Source organism: Anser cygnoides, chromosome 20 (assembly GCF_040182565.1).
Source record: "Anser cygnoides isolate HZ-2024a breed goose chromosome 20, Taihu_goose_T2T_genome, whole genome shotgun sequence".
Classification (NCBI taxonomy): Eukaryota; Metazoa; Chordata; class Aves; order Anseriformes; family Anatidae; genus Anser; species Anser cygnoides.
Window position 1 is genome coordinate 10,371,503 of NC_089892.1, and position 21,987 is coordinate 10,393,489.

The 21,987-nt window shown below is 47.0% G+C and overlaps 1 protein-coding gene across 7 annotated transcripts in view; it reads right to left on the reverse strand.

Annotated features, from left to right (window-relative positions):
• Positions 1–662: 662 nt before the first annotated feature.
• NSMF (NMDA receptor synaptonuclear signaling and neuronal migration factor) overlaps positions 663–21,987 on the reverse strand; it is a 47,980-nt gene continuing 26,655 nt past the window's right edge. For 4 of the 7 annotated variants that reach the window (XM_066980532.1, XM_048056330.2, XM_048056306.2 and 1 more), the window contains 10 exons: positions 17,879–17,931; positions 15,736–15,825; positions 13,942–14,063; positions 12,945–13,028; positions 11,896–11,929; positions 11,234–11,304; positions 10,023–10,102; positions 8,334–8,436; positions 7,851–7,926; positions 663–5,989 (listed from right to left, as the gene is read on the reverse strand). In XM_066980532.1, the coding sequence (XP_066836633.1) occupies positions 5,892–5,989; positions 7,851–7,926; positions 8,334–8,436; positions 10,023–10,102; positions 11,234–11,304; positions 11,896–11,929; positions 12,945–13,028; positions 13,942–14,063; positions 15,736–15,825; positions 17,879–17,931 (811 nt within the window). In that variant the 3' untranslated portion in view covers positions 663–5,891. The remainder of the gene's footprint in view (positions 5,990–7,850; positions 7,927–8,333; positions 8,437–10,022; positions 10,103–11,233; positions 11,305–11,895; positions 11,930–12,944; positions 13,029–13,941; positions 14,064–15,735; positions 15,826–17,878; positions 17,932–21,987) is intronic. The other 3 variants (XM_048056353.2, XM_066980533.1, XM_066980534.1) reach the window with 2 other exon arrangements.

The following is a 21,987-nucleotide window of genomic DNA, read 5'->3' on the forward strand; positions in this document are numbered from 1 at the left end:
GGGAGCAGGGGAGGTGCGGTGCTAGCAGGTTATTGCTGTACGTACTCGGTGACTCAAACGAAGGGCTACACCGCTAGGAAGGATAAAAGCTGGGCTTTGTTGGCTGCCTGAGGGTCCCTGGGAAAACGTCTAGGGCCACTACTGCTGTGATCAACCATCAGCTCATCTGGATGCTGATAAGAAAGACCAGAGTGACTAATTTTAAGGATACTCTAAAAGCAATACAGTAATGTGAAAATTTACTAGGTCATGTTCTTTAAAGTTTACTAAACATTTATGGAAAAATGCAATTTAGATTCCCTTCAGGTGGATTATTTACATTTAATGTGCATAATTTTGTTACTTCCAGTCTTCCATGTTTTCCACACTGATTGGCAGTATGTTGGGCAGAATTTGTTTTTGAATCAAAGCAGCTATCACTGGGATTATAGATAGACAGCAGACTCTGATATCTTACTGATTACCTGGGAGTAATGACAATTACAGCCAGGTTCATAGTCATTAAACCACCCATTTACTCACAGCTCCAGTAAACAATTATTTTTACAAGCTGACTTCTCATCAAGGCTATAACAGTTTCCAGTTGACTTTGGCTTGTATTTCCACAATGGAGAAATAAAAAAAACAGTTTTACGAAAGACACGGATATTCTGTGACCGGTGGGACAAGATACAGGATCACAACTTTATTATTTTTTTTTTTTTTACAGATGGCTTGGAAATCCCCGGGGAGGATATCTGTTTGGCATCCTTGAGGAAGGTCTGTCTGTATCACCAGTTCCAGGGAACGTTATGGCAAAACCACGAGTATGGAGTGATTCAGCTGAACGTGTACCTGCAAATCTGCTTCCTGCTCCTGGCAGTGGGGTTGGGTTGCTCGGGGAAGGATGACACAGTCCAGCACATCCTCTGATGTTCTGGCAGCTCATGCCAATTGCCAACAGCCTCGGAAGGATTTTTTTATATCATAGTAACATACCACATCCTGGACCATTAGTAATGTATGTGTCACTCTTAAACTGGGTTTTGATGGGTTGAATGTTTACATGGACACAAAGAAAGCAGAACGAGCCTGTTGTTCCACCTCCTGGCGGGGCTGGGGTTAAGGACAGACTCCCCCTTCCAGGTCCCACCAGGCTATTTAATCAGCTCTTCCCTCTTTCAGCTAGCCCCGATTGTGTTGCCTGAAGGTGACAAAGCAGCATTTGCAGTCACTTTGCCAGCAGAGCCCTGGAAACAGGAACTCCCAGCCGCAGGTCACTAACACAGTCGGGTCCTGAAACAACAGCAGCTATTTGCAAAATGGATGCATGCCAAGAGCTGGAGAGACGCTAACACCGCATGGACGACAACGGTGACATTGCCTTATGCTTTACTGCATGTGGCAGAACAAGCGAGGGCAATTGAGGAGGAAAGTCTCCCCCAGAGCATGAGGAACATGACTGCGTGTGAAGAGATGGTGTGAAAGCACGTACATGCATGCTGTCCAGAAGCCACTGGAGCAGGAAACCGGTGCCGAGCTTCAGACAAGTCCAGGCTGGGGAATAAGGAACAAATTCGTTTCCAGAGTCCCCTCAGCAAAGCAGTGCTCCTTGGAGGCAGAGCAGAGCTCCCCAAGGCCATGAGATGTGGCTCAAGCTGCTCCTGAGGCACTCAGAGGCAGAAGTGGGTAGGTCCCACAGTTATGGACAGCAGAGTCCTCACACAGGGACAGGGAGAGTTGGCTGGCTGCCTTTTGCAGTCAGATGTTTCACTAGAGCTATAAGGATTTTTCTGTTTACTTAACACAGTAAAAGGCTGATCTGCCACTTCCTGTTTCCCATCCCAGGCCTGGAGGTCAGCTGCAAAGGGAAGCTGGTGGCTGCAGCACGAGGAGGGGTGCCAAAAGCTGTATTAGTTTTCCTCTGTCCCCCAGGTAACTGAATTTTCTTCTTTCCTTTCCTTCCCAGCCAATGGAGGTGAAAAGAGAAAAGCCTTTTCCAAGAGGAAACCTTGTGTAAAACAAGTGCCACATCCAAAAAGATGCCTCCCCCCCCAGGCCTCTACAGCAGAGTGAATGTTCTCTGCAGGCACCACACCATCAGCAGCTGCTTCCAGTGCCTGAGCCTGGCCGAGGAGCACCAGGCTGGGCAGCTGACGCACCTGGGGCTTCCCTTTCTCCTTTCCTGGAAGCGATGATCCCAGCCCAGGGCACTGCAACTAGAAGAGCCCTCTGCTGATGTTCATCGGGCAAGGAGAAGGGTTAGAGGTGACATCCTGCACTACCTCACAGAAAGAAGAGCAGAAGCTCTCACACATGGTTGGGGTGAAACGATTTAGCCATCCCAATTTAATCTACTTCTCTCGGGGTTAAACTGGTGTCCCTGTTTCTCCTGCCCTTGCTAAGAGCAAATCCAGACTGCCCAGGAGCTGCAGTAACACCAGGCAGCCCACCGTGGTGGGGCAGCACATAACGGTGCAGAGCCCAAAGCAAAAGGGCTGCTGATCCTCTAACAGGGATGGTTAGCATGAGCTCACCTGCTCAACCGCAAACTGCTCACTAGAATTATCCTTATTAGAGGTAAGCTCCAATTTAGACAGCAATTACTGTGTGTGAGCAAACCTGTTTTAGGGCTTCCGACAGTCACATCTGAACAGCAGATAGCTCAAAGCCGGAAAAGCATGAAGAGGTGGAAGGACAAATTGTCCTGTGTGCTCAGCAGCCACAGTTCCCCCAGGCAGAGCGCCCTGCAGGCAAGCTGTGCCTTCCAGGCTCTGCCGGGGGCTGCCCTGAACAGAAGCCGCTGCACAGGCGCGCAGCGTGCAAGAACGGGTGCCTGACCTCTGCGGAGGGGACGTGCTGGCTGTGCTGTGCCGTGCACTGATGGCACAGAGGTCATCTTTTACAGGCTGGTCCAACTGAGGAAGCTACAGGCTCTATTTATAATACTACAGTTTAAATACTTACAATTTTTTTTTTCAGCCTATCCTCTGCTGATCCCTTCCTTCCCCAACAGACACTTGAAAAATTCAACAAGTTAAAGAGGAAGAAGTCTTCTTTTCCTCTTTCAAAAACGGTTAACACTTCAATGACACTATTTGCACAGAAGACTTTAAACACCAAAATTCTATTGTCTTTCCCATCACAGCTTTTAGAGTATTTCATCTCTTTAGTTAAATGAATGCTACAAAGGAAATAATACGCTCATGTCATAAACATCACAAACTATGTGGAATATAGATCTTTGGAAAAGAGAGAAATGCATTAATTGTCATTATACTTGTACTACAGTCAACTGCACCAGTAAAACAGTCGTAGTGTTCATTCAAACATACATCTTCCTACAGAAGTTATGCAACTGTACAATCTACCCTTCTACTTTGCAACCCAAGTTCTACAAGTGGTCAGTGATAATAGATATACACTAGTTCTACAGATAAATCACTGAAGTGGATATATAAACGGGCCCTTTCAGAGTTATAGAAGATTTTCAATAGTTCCACAATGCTACATTCATGCTACCAAGTTCACTGAATTGGGATTTTACTTTAGAAAAGAAAGAGGAAGAACAATTTGTTTGTCTCCAGTTAGGAGCATAACCATAGGAGGTAAAAGGGTCAGAAAGGGAGAGAGTTTTAGAAAGGGAGAGAGTTTTGCTTCAGCATTTTCATCCTGCCACTACCATCTCGTCTAAACAACACATGACTTTTCTTTCTGGTACCTACGGCTCCCACCTCTCACAAGCACAGCTGGTGGAAGCTACCATGCTAAATAACAGAATTTTTTATTTTTTTTTTTAATATCTGTCATTTTTTTCCCCAAATCATCGGTCTCTGCTGACTATTCCCTTCACTACAGATCTGGAAAACATGAGTCTGGCCAGGGACGGGGTGCAGGTACCAGCCCTCCCCATCGTCACGCCAGCTCAGCAGGCGCGGGGCAGCCTCCTAACAGCTCCTAACCAGAGGGGGAGGAAACAGCTCCCAGCTATTTGGTTCAATGTGTTACTTCCAATGGCTCCAGCCTCTCTCTCCACCTATTCCTCTCCTTACTTACCATATGTACAATGTTTCTTCAAAAGCTTTGCTATAAAACTGCTATAAATGTACAGGGTTCAGCAGTTCTAGCCAGGGACCTGCTCCCCAAAATTACAACCACAGACATGTCACAGAGGGAAGGAGTACTCTACAGGTCAGAACAGCTAGTTCTTTTTCTAAGTATTTAAAACAAGATTTGTACATGTATTTGCCATCACTTCACAATGAAATAATTTAGATAGCAGGAAATGAGGAAAACAAGGTAATCCTTCCCTGTTATTCCCCAGTACATTTCACTTATATAAGAAATAAATTGTATAACCTCCCAGAACAGCTAGTGACCAACACAGACTAAGTAGTATTTATCCTCTGAACAGGAGAGTTGCAGATGAAAAAAACAAAACGAAACAAAACCCATCCCAAAACAGAAATCAACCCCCACCCTAAACAAACAAGAAGTAAATATATTCCAAAATATATCCTCAAATATCAAGTACAAATCTGGGTTCTCAAACCACACCTGCTTTGACAAAGCTCTGTGTTTACTTTGTCCTACACAGGAAGGGATGTGAGCAGCTCAGACCAACAAACAGGTCTTTATAGCATTGGAAAAAGAGGTGATCTATGCACAAACAACTTGCAATCAAGTGAACATAGGGAAGATTCAAACTCATGCTACAAACCCGGGCTGTATTCTTCAAGAAGCATTTCTTCCAAATGCCTCAGTCTCCTTGGAGGATTTCCGGTGGTCATGTAACCTCGCTGTTCAACACAGCAGACTAGAAAGAGAACTCATCTCTCAACACGTAGCAAAACACCGGCATGAACAAGTAATTACCATGGCTATTAATTTCTAATTCATTTTTATACCATAGAGAACCTGACCGAGGTTTGCCAGTCAGACACTGTATTCCTAACCTAAAATATTTCAGCAAAACTAAAGTCACATAGTTTTGCAAGCAGCAAAATAGAAAGTAACAAAGTTGTGGCTAACTGGAGGAGAAATATACATTCGTGAGAGCACATACAATTAGTGCAACACAGCTACTCTGAAAGTAACGAACCAAACCAGATTAATCAATGCAGCAGACATGCAGGGTCTGCTAAGTTATGTTAAAACCATGTTTGCTGGTGATTAAATATGTCTACAGAAGATATATTACCATTTTGAATATATTTTCAAGCAGACCAAAAATACCTCATCTATTGGTTACTGGTGTGTTATTTTTAACTAATTAAATATTGGGAGAGATTTTACCCCCCTCTCTATAAAAATTGCACTTATTTTCTATTAAACAAAACAAAAAGAGTTAGACTTCAATTCTATATTCCAGTATATATTCACATTGAAACTGGATCATCTTGATCTAAGCTTGCAGGAGTAGGTGTAGCAGTCCTTGCTCTCCGAGATCCCCCAAGCACAGAAGGTCCCATCAGTACCAAACCCTCCCTCCTCTGTGCTCTGGTCACTTCCTCATTGTAGTGCATGGGTAATTTATTTATTTTTTTTTGTAAGAAAACCTGAGCTTTAAAAGTCTTTAAAAGGACCTGGAATCAAATCTGGCCCATTCTGACCCAAAACAGCTCAGTTCTGCAAGGAACTCCATCCTGTCCTCATTTCACACAGCTCCTCCTGAGACACCACGGCTCTGACCTGAGGCGAGTGAGGTGTCAAACCCTTTCCCTCCAGTCTCTCTTGACCCAGGAGACTTTCCTCCCGATACACTTCTGAGGGCTCCTTCTTCCCTCCCTTTAGCTCTGCTGCCTCCTGTAGGGCTTTGAAGGGCTCCCTGTGCCAATAAAAAAGTCTCTCTGCAATAAGCATGACTTCTTGGACACTGGTGATCAACAACTTCTTGCAAAGTCTTCTCCAGCTCATAAAATGTCATCGTAATCCAAAAGTTTAGAGTGCTGGCGGGTCTTCCAGAGGCGGTAAAGGCGGAAGTCAAAGTAAGTCTCAATCATTTGCTTACCTAGGAGAAAAGAGATGAAGCAGAGGAGTTACACCCTGCAGCACAGGAGAGACAAGACAGGCCACAGCACCATAAACCAAAACACCTACAGGTAGGGGCACAAGAGAACCTGTCTACATGCCTCATTTGGAGAATACTGACATGCAGCATGTACCCAGGGCATGTGAAGGTGCCCACGAGAAGCAAATGTCTTTTTAGAAATCCTCAAACCCTGAAAGGCTCCTCATAATCCCCTGGCAAGGTCTGTCCATGGAGGTGGGAGCTGAACATAGAGTCTGGCTCCAGACTTTGACCTCTGCAGTGACTGCAGAAGGGGGGACCTGTAGAGTATCAGACAACAGCTCCAACAGCCTGCACGAGGCAACATTGCACAGAGAATTTAGAATATTACAAACCATGAGTAAACTCATTGTACAAACGTGTGGGAAACACTAAAACAATTCACATTGAAAATTCAAAAATTTGTGGTTTTTTTTTTTTTGCAGGGAGATGGGGAAGGCGAGAATTAGCATTAACAAGCTATCTCTGTCCTGCAGATTTGTTTCTTCTCACAGCAATAAGCTCAATAGCACACTCTAATGCAACTTCTGCACCACTGGCACCACTGACTGAGGGGGTCTCACAAGGCACTTGCAGGCTGAACAGCATGCACAGGGCTGGCACTAGAGGCAACAACTACCTTTGAAAACACAAGGGACAGACAACCCTGGACTCAGGGCTCAAGGAAGAGATTTTCGCTTTTGAGGCCTGATTAGGATTAGTTTCAGATGACTTTGAGAAGGATTAGAGAGGTTACACTATTAGCGCGTCCCAGATTGATCAACAGGATAAATTCAGACGTAGTCTTCAGCCCAACCTCCTGGAAGATCAACTGCTTAAATGCATGCGCACTGACTCCACGGCCTTGCCTGCTGGGTTGTATATAAAACCAGGAATTTCCCTGCAAGTTGCTTCTTGGTATACATGTACAATCATGTTTGCTGTGGGATCTGTGCAACCAAACCTCAGCAGGACACGCAGAGAACACTGCACAGTACTAACGTGCTCAGCTACTGTACATTCCTAGGGGTGGTAAGTGGGAGTTATGAATAACCTGTCAGTGCTGATGCCAGCTGTGAGCAGCACGGGAAGGATCCACGTGCAGCAGCCTAGTGCTGCATGTTTTCATCCGAGAGAAGAAAGTACCAAGGACTATGGCAAAGATAAATTAACACGGGCAACTTCAGAATAAGTCAACTACACGTCACTTGTGAAACTGCAACCTTGCAGTGAATACTTGCATTAACCAAAACAGGAAAAACCTCTATAGCCCTTGAAATATCTTAAACTACAGGAAAGAAAAAAAAAAACACAAACAAACAACAAAGTGGACTGAGAGGTGGAATGGCTATAATGGGCTCCATCCAAGACACCTGTTGACGAGACAACCTGCTTGGTACCAGTGGTGTGAGTCCTCTGGAGAAGAAACCCCTGCACATGCTTGGTCACAGAAAAGGTTCTGCTCGTATGTGCATCTCTCCCAAGGACTTCACAACCCTAGTGAAATGATGAATCTCCTAAATTCAGACTGGAAAGCAGCCTACAATTCAGGATACTTTGCCACTTCCAGTAGCCTGGGCTCTGCAGCTTCAGGCACAATAGGATAGCTAAACTGTGAACAGAACTGCAAGGAACAAACTGGTGGCAGAACTGCACGGGGAAAACCAGGCTCAGCAAATGAACTACACTAAAGGAAACTGCAAGCAAAAGGAAGATCACAACAGGGCTTAACAGAGCTCAAAATTGCTTTTTCATGAAGATGCCCACTAAAAGAGGTAGGCTGATCAGGAAGATGCATTTCTCTGTACAGAAAAGAAATTACCTTGAGCTGATAGTTCAAGTGGAGACTCAAAGGCAACCCTATAAGGATTCATTAAGTTTTTCAGATTCTGAAATAGCTGAAAGGAAAACGTATCAAGAGTTAGAAGCTGAAAACAAGGATGAACTCTAGGGCATCCAGAATTGCTCATCCTTCTTCCCTACCTCTAGAAAACGTTCCATTACATGTCTTTTAAAACATCTAGTTCAGCAGTAAATAAACTAAATGCTTTGACTGACTGTTCCCCCTTGAGGCTTTGGCTCCCGTCCCTTCCTGCATGTCACCAACCAGTCCTCCCGTGCCCTCTGGGGACGGCACAATCCACAGGCGGTTCATCCATTAACAGCCACTCATGCGATAGGACGCAGCATGTTCCACGTAGCAGAAGAGGAAGGAAGGTTTCGACTGCATAGTGTGACTGCTCCCTCCCTGGGCTTGGTGCTACTCAGCAGACATTCCCAGAGAGGTGACCCAGGAAGCTCTTACCTTCTCCCCATTGGGGTTTCCGAGAACATAGCAGCCCATGATGTGAATGATATTTGGTTCAGGATTGACTTTACTCATCAGACGGCTCAACCTCTTCCAGAAGCTGGAAGAAACAAAATAAATCATTTAGAAATGTATCTCCTCATATGCATGAATAATCACATGGATGTGTGAGCACAAACAAGGGCCTGAGGCAAGCTGCCGAGGAAGAGCCATTGGCTCTTAGAAAACAAAGAGCACAGGCAGAACAGGTTCAAGTCACACAGTAGAGAAGGAAGAGCTGCCCATTGAGTCAAAAGAGCTCCAAGGTAAAGACAAGGGAGCAAAGTCCACCAGGAGTGTTTTTAAACTGGCAGTTTTACTAGGCATTCTTTCTGTGGCAGTTCCCTCCCATTTCCCATCTCCCCTCTCCCGTTTCTATCAAGAATTGCCCTTTCTAAGCATGAGTGTTATCAGTGTTCATTCCCAGCACATGAAATCAACAGAAAGCAGCCAGAGAGATTATTTTCTTGGCTGTTCAATGTTAGCGAGTGCTTGCTGCTGCTCAGCAGAATCAGACCTGCTTTACATTTTGTCACTGCTGACATACTGTGTCAGTAGTGTCACAGACACCGTATGTCAGTAGTGACAGTACTGACGTGCTGTGTCTCAGGGCCATGAAATACAACCACCTTCCTTGGGCAATGGTTACAGCTGTTTGGTGGGCTCTGAAGCCCAGCAGTTACTCTTTGGGCCTGTGAGCAGATGTTTGTCTGTGATATAAGCTCTTCTCAGGACTGCCTCCCAGGCATGTACAGGTTGGATGGAGACGTTCGCTTCCAAGCATCCAAGTTTTCAGCTGCACATTCACAGCTTTCTGAAGGTGCCTGAATTAGCAACTTCAGACCAGCTATTCTTCTAGTGCATTCAGAAGCATGTATGTGCACACGTGCCTAAGAATTTTATTGACAGTGTTTGTGCCAGAGCATGAGAGTGCTGAACAGATGTGGATTTTAATATTCAACTCTCATGCCAACAGTATGCTGTGTAGGAACAGGTTGGTATACATGCTCTCCCCCACAATGAAGCGCTGTTAGCCATGTAAGTTTGAGCCAGCACAAGGAAGCAGGCAGCAAAACAGGCAAAGCTTAACTCTCTGCAAGGAGAAGTAGAATTGCCTCAGCAACGTGCTGGACTTTGAGCAGGCTTTGCAGAGACAAATTCCATTTCCCCCCTGCAATTAGAAGGGCAGTTATCAGAGACAGCTGTGGGGGAATGACTTGGATTTCTGCCACTACTTGCCTGCTTAGAAAAGCTACCTCAGCCACTTCCAAGCACCAGAGGCACGAGGTGCACGTTCTGCTTTCTGGTCAGCAAAGCCTTTGTTAAGACAGGGAACTTCTTTTTTTCTCTTTTGCTAATCACTAGTCCAGAGACACACTAAACAGCAGATAAGAGCATAAATCTTCTGTTGACTCGTCCCAGGGCTAACAGCAGCCCAGGGTCGAGCTTGGCTCTGTCATCTTTGCAGCTCTCCCTCAAGGGGAGAACTGTTAGGGTAAGCTGCTATTAAATTCCCCCTCGTCCTCCTCTTCCCCAGGCTAAACCATCCTAGCTCCCTGTGCCTCTACTTCTAAGCCACTTACTACAAACAGAGCAAAGAGATCAGAAAAACGCTATGCGAGTCTAGAACATAACAGAATCACTCACAGGATCATATCTTCCTCCTTCTCCACTTTGGCGAAGGTGGCAACTTTGTTCTTTAATAAGTATAAGTGGCCGGGACCTCCCTGCAAGAGAGAGACAGAGAGATGCCAACCACCTAAAGAAGCAGACGCTGGACACGTTTCTTATTCCGTACAGCCATACCCAGAAGTGCCACAAGGGAGCAGAGCGGACACGCCAGGCTGGCACAGCGGCTACAACCTCCAGAGGAGAAACCGTAGGCACTAACTCAGAAAATATTCACATACAGGGAGTATGGTGGGGGTTGGATTCTCTGTTTTTTTTAATGTTATGTGCCCACCTCACTCTAGAAAGAGGCAGTAAAAGAAAAAAAAAAAAACTTCACTGTGGGTGACTGGAGAGCAATAGGGAAAACAAGAAAGTCCATTTCATTTGGGGTTGTTAGGGGACTTGCCATGGTGGGCAGACAAGAAGGGATAAGCAGACAAGATACCACTGTAGAAGAACTGCTATTTGGCAGTAGCAGACATAAAAAGATTGAGCACAACACCAGGAAAATTAAAAACTGCAATCTCCAGTTCAGTGGGGTGGAAACATTACTGCTCTGCAGCGTTAGGCATGCACGAGGAAGTTCAAGTCGGTTTGTCTCCTCACTTCCCATTTCAAGGTTCCCTGCACAGATGCCGGGGCAGTCCAGAGATGACCACCCCAGGAACAAGAGCTCTGGGAAGGAAATCCCCAGCGAGGCCCAGACAGAGCAGGGCCTAAATCTGTCCCAGCCACAGCTCGGTATGTCTGTACCCTGACTCCTCTCCCTCCACTGAGGCTCCAAGCTGTGCCATCTGCTGGTCAGATCAACAACACCCTCCATTGTCAGTGTCACACTGAAGCTGTTATGAAAACTTAGAACCATCACATCAGAAATGCTTCTTTCTTTCTTTCTCCAAAGGCCTTCTTTTGAGGTCTGTGCTAATACAGGTTTGCCTGGGTTTCCTTGAAAGTAGCTGAGAAGCTGCCCAGCTCTGGAGCTGGCTACACTAAGTCAGATTTTATTTGCTGCTGTCGCAGCATCTTGTGACTGCTCACTGTCTGGGGAAATGTGATGTGAAAGCTGTATACATGCGCTTACTCTAACAGAACCTGACTTTGGAATATTGGTTCCTCCATGTAATTTCCCCCAAAGAAAAAGAGGAATTTGTAACAAACTACCCAAGCATTTAAGAACTTTCATGTACCTGGCAAAATATCAGCATCTTCCAGATCTTGCAGCCTTTCCGATAGATGTTAAGCTTCTTCTCTATTTCCTCTGAAAACAAAACAAAAACAAACAAACAAACAAACACGTTGGAAAAGATAAACCATGGAGGAAGTTAAAAATTAATCTCTCAGAATCTTTTTCTTCTCACCAGAGTTTAATCTTGCAGGCAGGAGGCCAAGCTGTGAGAGGTGCTCAGCACCTACATTCACACTGACGTCAAAGCAAACCCTTTGCTTTCATGCCATGGAAAGCAGGAGAACGTGGCACATCACAGGACAGGCAAGGTATTGTGCAGCACCAGACGCTGCTCTGCTGTGACCACAGCACTGTACCAGACCTAACTGTCCTGACCCCATCAATACTTCCACTCACCTAAATACCACAAACCAGTATCTTTGCTGACCTGTGCTTCAAACTTCCCTTTCATAATCTGTGACCGTGGCATAAAAAATCACCTACAGAAGTGAAGTTTTATTGCTGCAGCACATCCAATAGTAGTTGACTGAGCGTCAGGTATCACTGTAGTGATAAAAACACCATGGCATGTGGCAGGTAAGGCACGGGGCAGTGACTTTAACACACTGATAATTATATTTGCAGCAGGCAGGAGTAAAGAAAAAGAAATAACACTCAACATACCTAAGATGTCATCAAAGGTGGCGTGTTCATGGTCCTGGAAACCAAGAGAGAGAAGACATATCAAGGTCACTACACCAGCTCCCCTAACATATCTCTAATATTGCATACAGTCATATGCCCAGACAAACATACTGTAAAGCATGATCAAAACAGCTGATGGCTTCTAGTCAACATCACAGGAATTACCACCCTAAAACACATCTCAAAGAAACTGAATTCTGAGTGGTCCATGAAGACCAAGTCCATCTAAAGACTGGGAGATGAAACCCACAGACAAGTGCAAAGCACGTGCCATCAGATGCAGTCAATGTTATTGTGTATTTTCCTCTTGGCCCATGTTTTGTAGCCAAATGATGGCTTTACACATGTCCAAGCTGGCTAACAAATAGCCACACTCCGAACACACCTGCCTCTGGCAGGGACAGCAGGACAACTGTACAGCTCTCAGAGAGAGAAAGTAACAAAGCTCCAGCAGCACTGTCTGCTGCACGTGGAAACTGAATTCTCTGGGCTGTCAGTCCAACCCTTCCCTTTCAGTTTAAGTGAATACGAAGTGATTAGGAAAAAGAGACCCATGCTTCCCTGGTGGTGTTTCAGACACCTGCTCAGGCAAGACTCCTAGCGAAAATCAAGGTTAAATTAATGACTGCTGGGGATTAACCACTGCACATAGTGGGATGGTCCACTGCAGAGCTCTGAGGTCCTGCACTGCCTAAGTATGAGCATAAGGAGGAGCCCCGAACCTTGCAATACACAGCTTTGCTGATACGCTCAGGCCTGCCTTGCCTTCCCTTGTTAGCCTTCCCACACTGCCTGGCTGTGCCTACATAGTCTGACAACCCACACGTGCAATTTTCACTCCACTTTGCTCTTCCACCTAGACCTCAGCCCTCAAAGAACTGTGCAAGACCCCAAATCTGGGTCCAGCAGTGTTTCCAAATCACTGTAACAGGAATTAGGGATAAGGACAAAAACAATAACAAAAGAAAAAAAAATTTGTGTGGAGCCAGCTTCTGCACTGCTGGACACAGCAGAAGCGATATACTTACATAGAGAATGGGGATGATAGAGGGATCGTCCCTGCGGATAATTGTTGGGACATACTCAGCTTTGGGCACCTTGGAAGAAATGAGCTGTAAGGGGAAAAAAGAAGTGCAAGAGGATAAGGAGAAGCCAATAAAGTCCGTTCAGAAGCACAAAGGCCTTGCTAACAGTGTCCTGCTCAGTTGCTCCCAGGTGTTACCCAAACCAGCAGCTCATCCAGCCCACCTGCATTGCTGGGGAAGGTCCTCCCAGCCTGTGGTCCCCTACGGAGCACCTAAGGCATCACAGTCTCCCCAGCGGCCAGCAACTGAGCACACAGCTCTGCCCAATGAGCAGGACCGAGTCTGAGGTAACAGTTTGTAAAGAGGAGACAGGTGAGCACAGAGGATGCAGCAGCTGGTGCATCACCACAGATGGCTGTATCCCAGTAAAGATCACCCTGTGTGAGGGTCTGTGACTTTGAATTTGCACACACAGCTGGCCAGTGGTGGGATGACTGCGTGCCTGAGCTGACATGAGCCAGGGCTGAGCTCAGCAGTTGCCAAGGGATAAAATGGCATCAGACACAGGTATGTGCACAGCCGTAGGATGTCAGGCAGATGCAAGTTGCCTGGCAACTCTGGCTGAAGCATTCAGCCAGCTCTGTAAGAGTCTAAGCAGATAGGCCTGTCTCAGCACAAGCCAGAGGGCTATTGAAACACAGCTGATCCGGCTGTGCTGTGATTTCAGGTACCTCTGTTCACCACTGGGAGAGTGAAGCAGGTGGGCCTGGAAGCACAGCCTGGGCTCCAGCTTTGGCTGCCTTCAAAGCTCTCCCTCCTGGCAGGCAGCACACTGCTGCTTCAGCCACATGGGAGATAATGTAAAACTCCTGAAGAGGCACAATGTGCAGAGTCCAGGGATGGACACTCCTCACATTCACATGAAGATACTGAATTTAGCAGCTGTTACAAGACAGACAGGGCATGAGCAGATAAAGATAACTGGCTTGGAAACCCTCACCATTATTTTTGGTGGAATAAAGTCTTCTCCATCGCATGCCATGGCTTCAAGCTCCTTTTCTGCTTCCCAGTTCAAGTCGAAGTCGCCATCCAAAGTGCCGCAGGAATCCTGAAGGTCATGGCCTGTCAGAACACAGGTGCATTACGAGGGCAGATCAGCTTGACTTCCCCACTCGATCCTACGTAGCAGCTACCTCGCAAGAAGTAGCACAAGCCATGAGACTTGTGCCCTCCTTTCCTCCAACAGAGCGACAGACACCACACTTTGGGGCTGGCGTCTCTAAACAGACAAACACTCTTAAGAAACGAAGAGTGCACACACAAAGCCTGATACCACATACCACGTAACATTTCACCACTCTCACAGTCACCAAGTTTAGCTTTCAAATGCTAATTCACAACATTCCCTGTCATTTCAGAAATGGAGGAAGAGATGGAATGCAGACAGACTCTCTACACTTTAACATTGCCAAGCTGATGAGCAAAAGTCCAGAGACTTCAAAGCTGGTCTCTTGTATTAATTACTGGACTACATCTGCTGAGTGCTTATACAGAAACTCCGCCTTTTTAGTCAAATGGATCCTGGCAGAGAATCCCGGAGTGTGAGGACAGCCGTAGCAAACACAGTAGTATTTCAACAATATACTTGAATTCACTCTCCAAATTCACCTTACCTGTTGGCCTTCAATGCCTCCTGGGGAAAAAAACATCTGGAAGGAATATAATTGACCATTAAAGGTTAATAATAGAGGTGGTCCCTGAAGCCTGAGGAGAGAGAACCACGATGCTTCTACTTGTGCCTTTTGGGATGTCCAAGTACCAGTGGCAGTGCCTGGAGCACCGAACATTTCTGTCTGAATCATGTCTTTTCCATTCGCCTCTGAGTTAGCTGAGGGAGCGGGGAGGAATCAGACTGCACAGGAACAATCGGGTCATGTTTTGAACCTGGCCTTTCATATATCTCCCCCTGCAACCTGGTATGGTGCCTTCTATAGCTAGGAGGGCTGGACCTCATGCTTACCTGAAATTGAATTCGTTAGTTGATTTCATTAGTGAAATTTATGTAATGAATACAACCCATTTCAGCATGGACAAACTCATTACCACAAAGTCCCTTGCCTGGATTTCAAATGAAAACTGTGTAAAATAGCCATTCCCTTTAGAAAAAAAAAAAAGACAGTGGGAAGATGCTGGCATTTCCTCCTGCAAATTAGCACAACAGCATCTCTGTCCCCACAAGCAAAACACTGCAGCATTACTGGGGATTCCCAGAGGAATTCCTGGCAGCCCAAATGAAGATCAGATTGCCCCAAGCTATCACCTGTGCAGCCAGCACAGCCAGGAAATCAAAATTACACCTCTCAGAGCACTAGAGCTGTGCTCTGAGTCATTCCAGCCTAGGAAAGAGCTCAGAAGAGGCTCTTGCACAGGCAGCTGGGCAGGTTAGCCCCACTATGGTGAATGTAGCCTTGGACGGGTGTGCTTCCAGGTAGGGTGTTTGGTCCCAAGCAAATAAGGGATGATGGGAATAAAGGACCATAAGAGAGCTGTACCACTGGGCATCCTTTGGCCGCTGCACAATAGCATGAGGTTAGATGTGCTTGCACTCTACATATAGATACACACAGATAAACATGTGCATATACCTGCAGTGTTATTTGCTCAGATCTCACAAAACTAAAAGGATCACAGATGGGACAAAAGGGCACAGAGAAATTACTCCAGTGGGACTCCAGTCAACACCTCAGCTGGAGGGTTTGGCCACAGGAGGAAGCTCAAAGGACTCAGAACTCACTTTCTCGAGAGTCATGGAAGGAATCAGCTTTGATGGGAGTCGGGTCACTCCAGGACCTGCTGAAGCTCCTCTCACGCCGTTCGGCAAATGCTAGGATAAAACCAAAGCACGACATTAACAGACTCCACAGCCACCTCTGTTGCTGCCAGCAAAACAAAACATCCAGTAGATTCCACCAAAGCTACACATCATGATCTCCCCTGTGCTTGTTCTTCCACCTGCCAAATGGGTGTCCTTTCCACACAGCAAACAAGGGTCTTCTGACAGCAGCAAAGTGCCCACTTCCTGACCATAGCCACTGCAGGATACGTAACACAGAAAAAGGAGGACACTTCATGGTCTCTCCTTAAATGCACACTGCTCACACCTCACATTAATCAGGGCTATTCCAATGTCCCAGAGTAAATGCTCTGACTCAAAGGCGTTCACAGGAAGGTGCACTCAACAGCCAACAACACTTGTGACCAGAAGAAGGCAATTGTCCAGTCATTTCTCCCTGTTTTAGGGCATGTTCTTGCTCTGTTTCCATCAGAGCTGGACCAAACAGAAGGGGTCTCTGGAAAGCTCATGCTTTCTGAGTTTTGTTGCCAAAGAAGAAATCCTTCAGTTTTTGCTTGTCTACAGTATCATAAGCATTTTTCTCCCCCACAACCTTCTTTTTTTTTTTTTTGTTTCTCCCTCTCTCCCCCCAGGGGCATTTGTACTGGCATTTCCCAAGCAGAATCCACACAGCTTGGCCCAGGCTGGCTGCCCCACAGGAAAATCCCTGGGAATTGCTAACCACAATGTCTGATTTGGCAAGTCCCTGTGAGAGTCATTACACCTAGATTAATGGCCACTTATAGCCACTAATACCTATTTCTGGTAGCGGACAGATCAAGCTTGCTGCAGTATATATCTAGTAACAGCATCTTGTGTCAGGGGCACAGGAATTCACTGCAGATTTGCGTTACAAGAGCTGAGAAGCAACCTGTTCTCCACTGCAGTGTGTCCAAGTGTGGGTGTCCAGGGAGACAAGTCACACAGTAAGTTGTTCAGGTGATCTCCATCCTCAGCTTTCATTTGAAACCACACACGTAGCTATGGTGCACGTGAAGAAAGCTTTGAAAACATGACCCGAGAGTTACCAAGGCAGAGAGGCATGCCTGAACTTCCAGACAGCTCTAGGGGAAGGTGAGCCCTGTTCATTTCAGGCAGTGCTAACTCAGATGCCAATAAAGACACTTTAAAGGGCAAAGCTGTTTGCTGTCTACTTCCCACAGTGTAAGAGAATGGAGACGAAAGAATGCAAATTCAACCCAGCAACACTGCTGTGGGCAGTCTGTACACGATGCCTGGCCAGGGGGTGGGAAGAACAAGCTGTTTCCTCTTCTGGATCAATCCTCAGCTCTCAGGAGCTGGTTACACCACTCTCAGCCCATTCCACAGCAATAAGGGAGCCATCCCAGCCAAGTTCTGGCGAAGCGTTGCCTTGTTCAGGAAAGGAACTGCTGTTTCCCCAGCCTAAGAGGTGATTTCTTCCCCAGCGAGGAATAATGCTCCCCTTATTTACCCCTTGCTCCAATCTCTTTGATGTTCTTCTTTCTCTCCTCCACCTTCCTCTCAGCCCGCACTGGGCAGCTTTTCCCCAGGTCCTGCTGCAGAGAAGACACTGTGGTGGGACAGGGGAGGAGAAAAGGGAAAGCCACCGGTCCACGTGGCACATGAAGCACTGACTGTCCCCAAGGAGCCACAGCAGGCACACAGCTTCGGTAAGAGGCCAGGCAGCCCTCGCTTGCTCTGCTCAGCTCTGATTCTCCTCTCAGGTGTCTACATCGGTGATTGCTGAATACCAGGCAAACACGGGACAAGGATGCTGCAGCTCTCCTTCCACACCTCGTGCTGAGGACACAGATCTCCAGCAGCCAAGGCAGAGGGTCCGTGCGAATAGCTTAAAGGCTGCTTGCAGATATCCGTGTGTCTTGGAGACTTGCAACAATCTGGCCTCCTCCTCGTAAGGTAAAACAGCATCAGCAAGTCAAATCCTTTCTCCAGCCAATGCTAGGTCCTTTCTACCCACACGTGTGCACAACATAGGGCTCCCTGTGTCCCACCAGCACAAAGCTCAACTCCTCACAGCCACATCTTACAGGTTGTCACTTACTTTGTGCTTTAACCCTTCGGCTCCCCACCATGCGGAGGTGCTTCCGAAAATTCCTGAAAGAAAGGCCAAACAAAATCTCTGAGAAAAGTGCTATAAAGCTGGGCCCAGCGGAACTGAAAAAGCTGGGGAGGAAAAAAAAAAAAAAAAAAGGAAGACAGCGTATTTCCCTCTGGGCATTTGAACACTGGAGACCAGGTACCCAACCTGCATCTATCCAGAGCTGGGGAGCTGGGGAGCATTACATCTGTCAAGCGTGCAGTTGTTGTTCCTGAACTCTCTAGGCCAGTGGTACAGGGCAAGGAGGCTCTACCTGGCAGTCCCATTCCCATGGCCTGCTCTGGGCTCTTCACCCACTCTCCTAGGACTAAGGTACCTGTGCTGCAACTTTGCTGAAGGGACTGCTGCTGCCCTTGCTGGCAACACTCCCTCTTCTCCTGGCAAGCAGCAGGAGCTGCTCCCCTCTCCTCTCTCTTCCACACATGCTCCAGCAGGAAAGTGGGGTGCCCCAGGCTCTGCCCTGCTCGGCAGCGTGCTCACACAGCTCAGGGCTGTGCTCATTCCCAAACACGTTCGTAGCAGCTGCTAAAATCTCACCAGTGCTGTTAGCAACCACACAGCCCATATTGCTCTCTGGGGCAAAATGCTGGGAAATACCAAAGTGGCTTCTTCCTTCTTGGAAGCACTGCTCAGCAGGGCTGACTGTCCTCGTGGGCCAGCTGGCTGCTGTTGCTGCCTGTCTAACCATGTGCTTTCCTGCCCAGGACTGCAAGCAGATTTCAGGGGGGCTGCAGAGTGCACAGCTCCAGGGGAAAGCCCACCAGAGGGTAAGCCTCCGGTATGCAGCCGTGCCTGTGCTCAGGTCTGCGGAAAACAGACCATCCTGGCCACTGCTAAGAGCGTGAGGCAGAGGGACTCTTTGTCCAGCCCCTCCGAGAGTCAGGGACTCTTCTCCCTTGGTTTCTCATCGCTCACTGAGACAGGAACCACACAGGACAGCAGAAGAGACACTGGGAATGAGCAGCAGGTGGACTAGCAAGGAAAGGCTCACTCCTCCATGAGCTCTGCTCAGCCAGGGTGACTTCACCCTGCACCGCAGCCCCCGTGGCCCCCGGGGGATGTCAGTGAGCCCACGTACCAGTGGCCTGCACGGAGCAGGGGAGCGTTCCTAGATTCCCTCCTGTCCCACCGACACACACCACAGACATCAAGCAACAGAGCCTACTGCTGGTGAAAGAGGTGAAATGACAAGTCATCTGGCTCACACGTGAGTTAGTGGGATGAGTAATGACGTGTTACAACCATGCAGACACTTCAACAAACTGACTGGACTGGAAGACACTTCCAGCACCGACACTGAGGCATTCAGAGCAAGTCAGAGGCACCTACTCCGATTCAGAGAGACCAACACAGCCCTCGCGAGAGGAAGAGCACTTAGCCCACACCGTGGTCTGCACTGTGCCCTCTTTGGCCTTGGATCCCATCAAGTCAACAGAATCCAAATTCAGCTACTCAGGAAGGAAAACCAGCAGTGCACAGAGAAGCCAGGGGCAGCACTATTCCGTGACGAATTTCCACCTGCGCTTTGGCTATTTATGACATTTTTCAAAGGTTTATTTCAGCTCTACTTGAATACATGAAGATTCACTGCTGTGGATCAGACAACAGGCCTCTCCGAACAAGCAACCAAAACAAGATGTTTCTCAGCCATATGCTGGACCAGAACTATATGCAAAACCTTCTGGGGTGCATGATGACTGATAACCTGGGTTATTTTATAGCATGTTAGATTCAAATCAAATAAATACGATGTTCTAAGGGAACCAGGCATGTTCTTTATCAGATAGGTCTTAAATATGTTGTAAGCCACTGGAGTGAAAGTCTTTGTGGTCCATTGTGAAACTAAGCTCACATCAGACACTGAGCACCAATGTTAAATGCCAAGGCTACTATTAATTACATCCTTCAGGGCTTTTGGCATTTCAGAATAGAATTAATTTCTCCGTTATATGCTCAGTCGTCCTCTCCACAGAGGAGCTTCTTCAGGCCCTGGAGGTGGGGGGAGCAGACTTTGCCATAAAGTAGTGCTGCTCCCAGCTACCTAGACAGCTTTGTCTCTCCCATTAGCGAGGGCTGAGAGCACCTCTCTAGACACATCTTCTAAAAACTGCTGCAAGCAGCTCCAGGCAGAATTCGGGGCTAACCAACGCACTAAAAACCTGGAGAATGGGACAAAAGTGCTTTTTGTCTGCTCAGCTCTTCTAGAAAAAAGCACTTAGGAAAAGAGATCCAAGCCTGAGACTACTTCAATGTGGGCATCTTACAGCTATCGTGCAGCCTTCTGAGAGCTTTTTGCAGCTGTTTTGGTCCTCAGGCCCCTCTGTGCCTGCATGTCAGCATGGCAGGACTGGCACAACACTGCCCAGTCAGCAGCACGTGGGGAGCAGCAATCTGCTCCGTGAGCAGTCAGGCTACAGAAACCTGCCCAGCCATCCCGCCTGGCTCCTGCACTTGCACCCCAAAAGCCCAGTGTTTTTTGATCACTAGCAAGATCTCTTCACCCACCGAAATCCAACAAGCACCCCTGAAGTTACAGTAATAAAATCCCGTTATTACTCCCTGTCCTGCAGTGCCAGCTGCAGTGACTCATCTCCACTCTGAAGAGAAGCACCTTCGTTATCTGAACAGAGGTCAGAGACAGCGATGGAATGGCTGAAGTACATCAGTGCTCTGCAGAGCTCCCGACAACACCTCTCACTTTCTCCTCCCCAAATTCTACCTGCAGTGGTCACTAGTTCAGCAAATCACTGGGCGTCGCTCTCTCCAGACAACATCTATCACATCGGTACACGTGCCATGCCACACAAACCAGCCTCCCTGTGCACCAGGCACAGGACCGTGCACGGACAGGGTTGTGTGATAACCACCGAACTTCCAAAATATCTGAGGCCATGAAGGGCTACACAACCAGCATCCGAACTGAGATGGGGCTGGGATCTCACGCCTCAGTGCTGACTGCCAGGCAATCCTTACAGCTCGACAGGGTCTGCTTGCATGGCACGGCCAAAAACCCACACTGACTTCAGCATTATTGCAATCCTACCTCCTCTTTACCACCAATAAATGCAGACTGGCTCCCACGGTACAATCCTGTCTAGACATTAAGTGTCCACAGGAGGCTGAGCTGTCCACATAACACGAGGATGGCACGACAACCTTAGTCCCGATTATGCAGTATCACCGATGTATGCAACTCCTATTCCTGACTTGCAAGCTGCAGGAACAAGTCATTTTCTAACAGTCTCATCTCTGTCTAGCAAATTCTGAGAAATCTCTTTCTTTTTAAAGATACACTGTCTATTTATTTACCACGTCTTCAGTTTTGATTCTTATTTGTCTTCATTATCAATGGAAAAAAAACACACAGCCCCTAAGTTACTAAAAAAAAAATCTTCCTGGCAATTCCCCCATTGAAAAAAATGATGTTTTTCTCCCACTTTGTTTTGAACAGTGCTGAAGTGATCATGGCAGTTTTTAGCCAATGACACAAATGCTATGTTATCCTTCCTAGTAGGCTGCCAAAATACACAAGCCTTGGCACATCTGAAAAAAACAGAACAGTTCTGATTACCACAGTGATCAAGTGATGTGCCTTGTGAAACCAGCAGAGGGTAACCAGGGCCCTTTTGAAATAACTGGACAAGAAATCAATCCAATTCCCCTTTTCCTTCCTTTGCGTTTTCTTGAGGTACATATGTAGGTGCAACAACAGCACATAAAAGTCACTGTTTAGGTATTCGGATAACATCAATCAAATTGTCTGTGAATGGGCTGGGGGAACTGCATATATTAATATATATATGTTCTTCAGCCTGAGACATAGATTCTGTATATTCGGAAGCTTAAAAGAGACTTGACAGTGTTCCTTTAAGAAGACAGAGATAAGCTATCTCGAGTACATCATTCACCTCCACATTTCCAATGCAGCCACTGCTAGGGTCCCTATGAACAGCAACACAGACAGGGACAACCATACTCAACGTCATCAAGCGTCACTAATGACACCCAAAGGGCCCATGCAACACCAGGCAAGGTTACGGCTATGGGAGAAA